Here is a 10,886-nt window from a genome sequence, read left to right as displayed (position 1 = left end):
ATCACTCGCAGGAATTTGACAAACTTTTATGGCCAGTCTGGACGTAGAGACAGAGAAGATTTAAGAAGACTTCTTTCTCAGGTTTCTCTCTGTTACCGCGCAGGTACGATTCTCTTCTTTTACGATGGTGTAAGACGGAGAAAGAAAGTCTTCTTCAATCTCTCTCTCTTCACAAGCCTCGGCTTATTCAATGGGACGCTCAGGCCGGCATTCATAGTCCGATCTTCTGTTCAAGACCGTCTTGAATTTATCTAAAGGTGCTGTATGGAACATTTCATTGGCTACGGAGTATCTAAAGATGATCTTAAGACTTGGTCTTGAATATAAGATCTGACTGTGAATACCGGCCTCAGCCTACACAGGGTGTCCCTGAATGGTCTGTACAAACTTTTGAAACAAGTTCCAGGGGCCTAAACAAGCAGAAATGTCCCATGGGGAGAGTTGCTACGTCTGGTGCTGAGATAGTAGAAACAAGGGTATTTCAATAAATAAGCTTTGTAGCACCTATGCGATTTGACAATTTCTCCAGCCATTGTAGGGAACTTGGAAACGACGTAACTCCAGAAGCAAGCGTTTCCGACCCACGTTCACGGGACATTCCTGCTCGTTTAGGTCCCTGGAACTCATTCCAAAGGTTCGCACAGGCCGTTCAGGCCGCGCGGTTCTCGAGCGGTCTACGTCACATTTGAAATTCTCCCGCGCTCTGCTCCGATTGATCGAGACGCGTCGCGGCGAGGGGGCGTCCACCCTGAAGCCCGCCGCAAGCGGTGGTGTCAAACGACGCTCGCGCCGCGCCGGCCGCGCTCAGTCGATGCGCGCAGTTCGTGTTGCACGCGTGTACGGTGCGTGGCTACGTCGTACTTTTTCCACTCTTCCGCCGAGTCTCCCGCCCGCCTCACCGACGGTCGACCTCCCCTCCGGGCTGCCGGGCCGCCGCGTCGCCGAGAAGACCTGAGAAGACACCCGAGAAGAGGAGAGTCCGCCGAGTTGCACGCGCGCGCGTCGAGCGAGCACGACGCGTTTTTCCCCCCGCCGAGTGGCTTGCACACCGCAAGGGCAAATATCGCGAGAGTGCCGGTGGAGAGTGAGTCCGCGAGATGAGTACTCCGGTGAAGAAGGTGCCCATTCATCTGCAGGTGAGCGTGTCCCCCCCCCGCCGCCGCGCGGTCGTTACTTCTCCGGCGTCGCGGAGATGAGAACGGTCGTTATTTTTATCTGCGCGCGACGGCAGATATGGTGGATGAGGAATCATTATTCCTGGTGACGCGATAAAAATTGCGATAAACCGCCGCTCGATAGAGTCATCGGGAGATCTGCTCTTGCGCTCCGCACCCTCTGCCCCCTGGGATCTCGCCGCCCGATTCCCGGCTTTTCCACTTTGCTCGAAACAGCATGTAATCACGTTAACTCCGTTATTTATCCGAAAATGTACGCGGCTCGCTTTAGTAGACGACGACCGGTATTTTCTTGACCGCATCTGACGGTTTTTAACGATACGGAGGATTGCGAATTGCCACAGCCAGGGGGTTTGAACCTGAACCCCCCTGCACCCTGGGCGGGCGTCTCGCCAATTCGACCACCGAGACGCGTGTCGCTTCGATAAACGCACGCAGGTTCGTCGCGCGTAAAATTCTGGGTGCGAGGTCGCCGCGGAGCGATCGTTGAAACGGCGATGTTTCCAGCCGGCGGCGATATCGCGCATTCTTTGATCGGTACATCGGTCAATCGGCGACCCGGGTCTACGGTTGTAACCCGATGATATAATGAGATCTCTAATCGCCCCCCCCCCTCCCGATTGCGCGGCAGCTCTTGCGTTTATCTTATTAAGGTTATCGTTTGCGTATCGCGTAATGTGCATTTGATCGCGAACGCGACTACGAGAGATTAACACCTATGGTCTATTTTTCGTGTCGCGCGTTTGTATCTTGCTAGATAAGCGATAAGGTGTTGACACACTGACTCGGTATCGCCGGCGTGATTTATTCGCGACGCCGCGTCGTATCGGACATTTTTTCTTTTTTTTAAATCAATGAAGAACAGATATTCGCGGCGCTCGACGTGGAGATGATGACACGCGGTCGACGAGATTGCACGATTTGCATAAAAATACACTGCTATCTCCTTCAACGAGCTCCGATATGGATGACATTATTTGCGTTTTATTGATCCCGCACAGCGCCGAAGCTTTTCGAAACGTTTCATGAACATTGCAACGTTGCAGCAATGTTTTCTGAAATGTATGTTTCCGAAAGCTTGGGTGCTGCATGGGGTGTTCGGGCATTTGTCAAATCCCTCGGCTAAACGGGTCGGCTTATGGATACCGTAATGACTAATCAGTCTTGGCCGAGGGGAAAACCGCCGAGGGCATTGTGGTGTACAGATCTGTGGCATTTTTGGGCATTAGTTTGGGCATTGCTGGGCCATTAGTCCCAGTCTACAATAGAGATTTAAGCCCTAAGCCTTAAGAAATTGACTAATCACAGTCGCGCATTCTACTCATACTTGACCGTGATTGGCCAATTTCTTAAAGCTTAGGGCTTAAATCATCTATTGTAGACTGCACACAGAAAAATATATACTACCTGCAAGTGAATATTATTTGTTCCAAGTATTTGATAAGTTTATATATCCGCAAATCTATCATAATGTCGTTGCAAGTGTTATATTTACTCAAAACATACTCTGGTTCTTAGTAAGTCTAGTCTTCAAACAAGAATACGTAGAATTATTTGAAGCAAAACAATTTTGTTTCTTCTGATTTTATTAGAAGAAACATACGGAATTCTTCAACAAGTTTAATAATTTTCTTCAAAGAAGAATAAATTCTTTCTTTGAGTATAAGATGGCAAGCTTTTCTAAGACTAGTAACAAGCATATCTTAAAACTATTATTAAGAAAATATTCTTTGTTGAAGCAAACTATTACTTAAACGGAATAAAATTAACTGAGTGATTACTTTTCTTGACTGTACAATAATATTTTTCTGTGTGTGGGACTAACAAAGATAAAATAAGGTAATAAGATAAAGCGATGCCCACTGGACATTAGTGGGCATTGGTGTACAAGATGTTGGTCAGCGGTTTCCCCCTCGGTCTTGGCCTTCTAATCCTTGGCTCCAGACGTTAGTCAAATGTCTCACAGTCGGTCCGAACCCAGAAATTCCTTCCACTGAGATGCTCTTATTTGTAATTCACTTGACCCGTAACGAGGTACGCCAAAATTGACCATTCTACGATTCGCTACAAAGAATTTATATACTTCTCACGTGATTTATATACATACTTACTTTTAGATCGCACTTGATAAGGAACCAAAGGACGGAACGTTGTGAAAGCTATGTTGATAAATGGGGCCAGCTGAGGTCGACTGAAATCTGGAATTTTTATTATTAATGCTGGCATATTGAAGAGACTTTTTGCTACAATATGTTTGGAAGAGAGCGCATTCTTCCCTTATAGTCCACGGCTCCAATCGGCATCAATGCTTGCCGTACGAGGCGTGAAATCATTCCGGTTAGACACGTCTTGAGAAGAGCTGTAGCGAATTTTGTATTAATCGTTTTTATATACATTCAAATAATATTGCACAATGTAGGAAAATTGTTAAGTGACGCTAACTGGCAAATTCTAATGAAAGAAAGTTGTTGCGCGAAATATCACCTCGGCCAGGGCTTGAACCTGGACTTCCGTACACTCTAGCCGGGCGCCTCACCAATTCGATCCTCACCAATTACTGAGGCATGTTGTATAACTTGAGGCCGTATTGTACAGATTCGGAAATGAGGTCTCAGAAATATTGAAAATGCCGCGTGTGGAAATTACGAAATTACAGGAGAATGGCGCCTAGATTTTATTTGACATTAACGACACATAAATGCTATAATGAGTTTTTGATGATCATTGTTTATACAAAACTAATTCAGTGTCCAGTTTGTACAAATATTTAGTTGGCGCCATTTGACGACGTCGTTACTTTTGTAGAGAGGATAAAAAATATTTTTTTCCAACAAAATATATCCAAATGATTAAATTATATAATTCTTGATTGGCTGGCGCTTGTACTTGGCATCTTTTTTTTTAACTTTTATGTTGACACAAATGCTATATTGAGTTTTTAATGATCACTGTTTATACGATGTTTGGACACGTACGAAACGGGCGGGTTCGCGATGAACGTGCGGTAGAAAAATAAAGATCGCAGTGCCTTGTAATGTTCGCTTCTCAAATTTTACAATAGAACTATCGCGAGACACCGATTTCGAAAATGTAGGGCAACGTTTTGCGGAAGCTATACACCGTGTGCGTTTCTATGATGTGCCGACGTCAATGGGAACGATAAAAAGAGGCCTCGTTATTAAATAACACCTATAGACCTATATGGACGGCCTATTGTTAGGTCCGAGTCTATATTTCGAATTGTATTATTGTACGCACGGCGCATAAACTGTGACGCGCCTAACAAAGAAACGCGACTGTTTCTGTTACAGTTTCCGAATGCGCAGTTTTAGCATCTCGTCTTTAATTAGTATTTGCCAGTTAACACCAATTGAAAGTAGAGAGCTCTCATCCTCTTTCTCACCGATTCTGCAAACGGAACAATCGCCGTACCGTTAGATTCAAACGTGTTATCCCTCGAGCGCTAACTGTATTTAATTTAACAATCGCAACGTTGTTTATTTGGCCAAATCTGCGTCTTTCGACTCGAGATTTTCTGAAGTTCTACTGTAATTTCGAAGAACCTCTAGACCCGTTATCTCTTTATGCGATGTCGGTTGTTTTTTCTTCCATAATTGCCTGCAGATTCCATCTAGAGAAGACAAAAACTTGGAGCGTGCGATGTGCATCGGTAGCTCTCTCTCGACTGTACTACATTAGTGCAACGTACGTAGAGTCTGATGGGAAAAGCTTGAGCAGAAACGTAATTTTGGTAAATTCACGTCCGTCGAGAGTGAAAAATTTACAGTTGCGCTCAACTTGTCGAGATATTAGCTGAGGGATAATTGCATTAGAAACGGCGCTAATGATTTGTAATGCTAATATATGTATAGTAACATCGCATAACGGGAAATGTGTGTGCAAGAGGGAAAATCGTACGGCACTGGGACGCAAGCAGAAGTGACGCGGGGCCGGCGCTCCGCGAATCAATAGTTCGTCGACTCAACCCGTCGACCTAATGTCGGGGGAAACTAGCCGATATTACCTTTAGTATTTTGCGACGTCGACTTCCAAATGGAGCTGGCGTTATTCGGGCGCTTGAGGGATAACACGTTTGAATTCAAGCGCTAATCCGCATTAAAGTCGGTTAAGAAATACGACCTGTAGCCTATTCTGAACAGAACGTCCTGCGTTTGGACCACTGTGCGCGTCGTTTTCCAATCACTCGATGGAAAAAAACCTTTCTTTATCTTCACAATCTCCCACGGAACGGAGCGGAACGAGAGTACGGGATAAACAAAGGCGCGGCTCGCGACGACGCGTGAGATGACGCGATACACCCGCGAAAGATGTACAATTACCTAGAAGACGTGTTGTAATTAATGGATACTGACCTGGTTTTCCACTCCTCCTGTTGCGCTACGCGTTTATAATTCATTTCAACTCGAGAGAGAATACGTTATGTTTATTGTCGCTGATCCCACGCCGATTAATCACTAAATATAAAGCATCCGTTCTCATTGTAAGATTAGTTTCGCTGTTATTGTTTTTACCGAGCATTGTAAGGAACAACTTGGCGGCCTGCTAACAATAAGTTGCTGTAATCGTCGGGCAAGACAAGCTGAAAGACTTTGATCGCTCCATCGTTCAATTGATTAGGCAATAGTCCATTAACGTTGTAAATTATATTTTGTTTCGTTACTGTTTATAAGAGTTTATAATCAACTTGTAATTCAGTCTATAACTGGTATCTCACGTTTCAAGCGTTTAAAGGGTTTGTCGCTTGATTCCCAGCGCGTAACGTTCTGTTATTTTCCTGCCATTCACTAACATACGTGCTGTATACTGTCTGTGGTCCAAAACCCCTTTCTGAACATCAGGATTTGTAGCCTTTTTTGACTAGAACTCGAGTCGAAGTTTTGCTACTATTTTGACACTTTTAAGGCTAATTTACGTCTACATAGACCAGCGCTAACCTACCGTGATGACATTATATTTTTTACTCCTCCCTTGCATCTGTAATTCTAAAAGTTTACTTTAGCTCCTACTTAAAAGGACCTACTTTAATGCTGAATTAGCAAAAGTAGAAATTTCCGACACTATCAGTTTTAAGGTAGGAGTAAATTTCGTAGTTGCAGTTCGACTTCTTTCTACTGTCTCAGGTCCTACTATATAATAGAATTAAAGGTTCAACGTAGGGCCAAAATTTCGACTCGGGAAATCAATTGTAACAAGTTGTATCGTTCTAAAAACGTGATACCAGCTTCACAGAGTCAATTGACGTGTGACAGATCATCGAGATCTCGACGATCGACTAGATTGGAAGATCGACACATATGGCTTTCGAAGCATGTCGCCTAATAGTACCCACTATTATCCACGGTAATTTTTGTTAGCTACTTATCTCGCTCTGCTTCCTCCTCCTCTTTTCGCGCCGGTCTATTCTTAGAGTGTTGTTTAGTTGTAGTTGGTCACAGCGGTCTCGCGCGAAATCCTCTCTTACCCTACCGCGTTTTCACGATGATGCGGTGTTAAATTTGACCAGACCGCCAAGTCGGTCAATCGAACGTTGCCGGCACCAATTCTAAAACATAAAGGCGATAGAGGAAGCCAGGTGTGACTTATGTCGGCTGTTTCCGGTGCTTACGAATGTAGAGTAGTCCGGCGGTCCCGCGACCCCGTTCGCATCAAGCCCGCACAAGTTAATAGACGTAGGCAAGATCGATTGCAGTCTTCTCAACATTGTCAATTGGGAAGGAATCGATACGAATGTAGAATGCGAAGAAATTTTGAAGATTAGTTTCTTCCGAGGGGGAAACCGCTGACCAAAATCTTGCACACCAATGCCCACTAGTGCCCGGTGCACATTCCTTTGTCTTATCTTTCCTTTTATCCTTATAATGGCCCAGCAAGGCCTAATGCCCAAAAAATGCCTAGTAATGCCACAAATTTGTACACCACAATGCCCTCAGCGGTTTCCCCGTCGGTTTTTTCAAATTGCCAGTATTAATAATAAAATTCCAAGGTTCATTCGACCTCAGCTGGCCACAATTATCGATTAACCGGCCAGTACAGATCATTTATCGCGAAAAATATTACCTCAGCCAGGGTTTGAACCCGGGCTTCCCTTACTCTCTAGACGGGCGTCTCACCAATTCGACCACTGAGGCATGTGTGAATAAATTTTGTCACTAGTTTCTGATTAAAGTGGGATGTGGAGAAGCTCGGATGCGTTTTACGTGGGATTCTCGGGCGACTCAATGCCAGGCTTGTGCATCTTCTCGCGCGAATGTGGTGAAATGTGGGAAAACGCGATCGCGGAATACGGTCCAAGGACGCCTTCGTCGCGACGACGATGTCGTTTGCAAAGAGACCTCCCGTAGGCTTCGTGCGCAGCCGTGAATTAGATGTACGCACTACGCACGTCCGCGTATACGGCATCTCTCATTAAAAAGCGTGACGCAATTGTTTGATAGGCGCCGATCGTACGATAATTGACGAGGAGCAGTTTGCCTTGCGTAACTATTGAGTCTTTCAGCCGTGGATTAATTCGCACGCGTGCATATATTTATCGAGTGCTGCGTGCACTTGGACAAAGTAAACGACGACTCCAAACGAGTCTAATTTTCGTGAGAAACGCTTGTTTAGTTTTGTACGTTTTCGACAAATTTAAGTTTTCTGTTTATTGTGCTCGCATTTAATATTTCTAAAATTTCACATTTATATTCAATGACAAAGATATAGTGACACGAATCGTCTTTTGAATCGTTGAAAAATAGAAAAGTGCTTATTCGCGTGCGCTTTTAATGTGCAAATTGTCAACTGTTTTATCATCTTTTCGGAGACGAGACGTTAGATGCATCAAGCCATTATGCAATGCCTCAAGTCACTTGGCTACGTGTCTCGCGCTCATGTTTGCCGAATCAATCTGCATCGCGATACCCTGTGAGAACATCTTTCGTTTCTTATAAGGATAACAGGTAAAAGATATCTCGGGCAATTTCTTTCTTTTCACACCAGAGCTTTTAATCGTGATTTTTCGCAATCTAAACGAGCGAATCTGAATCCTGCGTGTATATTTGAAAAGTTAATGCGAGTCACGACATTGACTTCAACGAAATTAAACTAAATGAGCGGTATAAATGCGGTGTGAGTTGCAGTTTCTGAAAACCGCTCCCGTTAGCTCTTTCCGCGTTGATAAAGGAAGCGACAAGTCGCATAAATATTGCAGCGGAATATAACGGAGTTTCTCTGGGAGTTTCTACGTTCGCGCGCCTAGCACCGAAGGTCTAAACGCGGAATCCGATTCTCGCTGCTTTGCGAGAGACCTTGAGACGTGAGGAGAGAAAGAGAGTAGCACGTTCCGACACGCCAAATTACCGTTCGCGATCTAATCGCGATAAGGGGATTTTCGTTTACAACCTTGCCGGCGAAATTCGAGACGTATAGACAGGAAGTGTGTCGGAGACTATTGATTTTAACCAGGGCCCCTGGTCTGGCAGCTCGTATTTTGTGCCGCATTAGCCTCGCTTTTTCACAGCGAATTGCCTGGTACACAATACTCAATAACCTGTCTGCTGTTTACAAAGTATTTTTTTACGAGAAAGCCTGTATCGCGTTAAATCGAGAAATTAATTGTATCTAATTATTTACATTCTCAAGTTTATCGTACGTTTGGCATCTTTTTAGACGAGGATATCAAGATTTATATATTCCAGCCGTTCAGAACTCCCTGGCGTTACTGATTTATACAATTTATTACTTTTAAAATTATGCGAAATGTACATTTTCACCAGAGAGCACACCAGAGAGAAAGGATGTAAGAAAATCGCGGCGGGTTTATTCCTTGGTTCAAAATCTGGCGGCATAAAGTACGCTTATTGCGTAATTTATCGACTCGCGGGTCTCGAGAGAGAGCTGGATGAAAAGAGATCTTAGATACTTGGCTCGAAGAGTTAAAGGGACTTTATTGCTCTCGAGGCACTCCCGCGAAGATTTCACTTAAAAAAAGCACGCGATGCCACGTGACGTGTCTCGAGAGCGTGCTCGCGCCGAAAATACTCGCGCGCCGATTTCTAACACATGAAACGCACATGTTCGCTGTGTTCTCGGCTGCTGCTAATACTACGCTCCGAGGATGACAAGATCCCCCCGCCCACGTGAAATATTGTGCGTCTACCGATGATCTTCTCGGCTTCGTAAAATTCGAAGGTCGTCCGCGTTTCTACATTTCTCTCGCGAGGCTTCTCCTACGCGCACCTACACGCTGTCCTCCGTTCTACATTTACAATTAGTTTTGTCAGCCCGATTGAGCTGCATTCGCTGCTGCATCGATTTCTACTGTCGACTCTTCGCTCGATAATGTCTTAACTCTGTGTAATGAAAAGTATGCGTATTAAATTGCTTCGTGACAAAACAATATTCCGATGGAATCGGTTAGGATCGGTGACATGGAAGCGTCGAAGGACGGCAAAAATTGGCCCGAGATCGAAGGGGTCTCGTGAAGCTCGGCCGGAAGAACTCATTGTCAGCGTGACTAGTCCCATGGTCCCCGTGGGGCGCGAAGAGGTCTAGACTAGCTGGCGTGGGTAGCGGCAGCCGGCAAGTGTTCTTGCTTTCCCTGACGCCCTGCCGTTGCCACCCTCCTCCTGGGGGCTAGGCCCTTATGTTCTCCCCTCACGCACGAGGGCGAAAAGCACGAGAGCCCCTTAAAAGAGCGCTCCATGCACCGATGCAACCTGAGGTGTGTCGGTGCGTACGCAATCCCGGGCGCTCTTCTTCGCAATTTGTTCCTCCAAGAAGATAAAGATCGTACGCGAGGTCAATAACGAAACAAAGGATGCAACTGGAAATTGCGCCATAGTATTCTTTTGGATTTTATACTAGTTGGTCATCGAGGTCGTTGGCCAACTGTCGAATAATAAGTTTTCGCGCGTCAGTTTCTATGTTATAAAGTGCAAATTTTTATCAGTATTCCGCGGCGTAAGCATTACATTAATTGAAACGTTCGTCACGTCACTTACATTTCGCTTACAAATAAAAGAAGTGTAGAGATTTGTTGTACTTCCTTAAAAGAGCACGGGATAACTGTTCGCTTATCGGATCATGCACATCGCGTACACGCTCTAAATCCGTATCGCGTACATTGGCGGAAGTGCGTGAACCGTCGCTCTCTTATACAATACATCGCTGATTGATAATACCGTAGTACGTAGCGATGCGCGTATACATTAATTGCGTATGCCGGATGTTGGAGCCTGTGCACGTTGGTTGCGCACTATCGAGTTGCGTTACACCGAGGACAGTATTCGGGCGAGTCATGGTCATGATACGTATAGTGGCAGAGTTCAAGATAGTTGAATACGTTAAATAGATTACTAATATCCGTATTCATAGTCGTTCCTCCATTCTCAAGGTTAGTCTGTCTTTGTCTCGCTACTACGTTTTACCATACGCGAGACAAAGACAAACTACCCTTGAGAATTGAGGAACGACTATGAATACGGATATTAGGCTCGGTTTCACCAAGCTCTTTGCCACTTTTCAACTGTTACTTTAGGAAGAGACAAACGTGAATTAAACTACGATCTAAGTTAAACGACGTTTGGTGAAATTGGGCCTAAGGCCCGGTGGTTTAGCTTTAAACTTAGCTTAATTCGTTCTTTGCCTCTTTTCAACTATTCCTTTAGGTAGAGACAAACGTGAATTAAACTACGATCAAAGTTAAACGAC

The 10,886-nt window shown here is 44.8% G+C and overlaps 1 protein-coding gene across 6 annotated transcripts in view; it reads left to right on the top strand.

Moving 5' to 3' along the window:
• Nucleotides 1–784: 784 nt before the first annotated feature.
• Nucleotides 785–10,886, top strand: part of LOC105565848 (dihydropyrimidinase) — a 24,713-nt gene continuing 14,611 nt past the window's right edge. For 3 of the 6 annotated variants that reach the window (XM_012019380.1, XM_012019378.1, XM_012019377.1), the window contains exon 1: nucleotides 788–1,136. In XM_012019380.1, the coding sequence (XP_011874770.1) occupies nucleotides 1,098–1,136 (39 nt within the window). In that variant the 5' untranslated portion in view covers nucleotides 788–1,097. Of the gene's footprint in view, nucleotides 1,137–10,886 lie in introns of all 6 variants that reach the window. The other 3 variants (XM_012019376.1, XM_012019381.1, XM_012019379.1) reach the window with 3 other exon arrangements.

Source organism: Vollenhovia emeryi, unplaced genomic scaffold, assembly GCF_000949405.1.
Source record: "Vollenhovia emeryi isolate VEMERY1.0 unplaced genomic scaffold, V.emery_V1.0 DF939148.1, whole genome shotgun sequence".
NCBI classification, from domain to species: Eukaryota; Metazoa; Arthropoda; class Insecta; order Hymenoptera; family Formicidae; genus Vollenhovia; species Vollenhovia emeryi.
The sequence above is the reverse complement of the archived record's forward strand: the minus strand, read 5'-3'. Positions and strand labels throughout refer to the sequence as shown.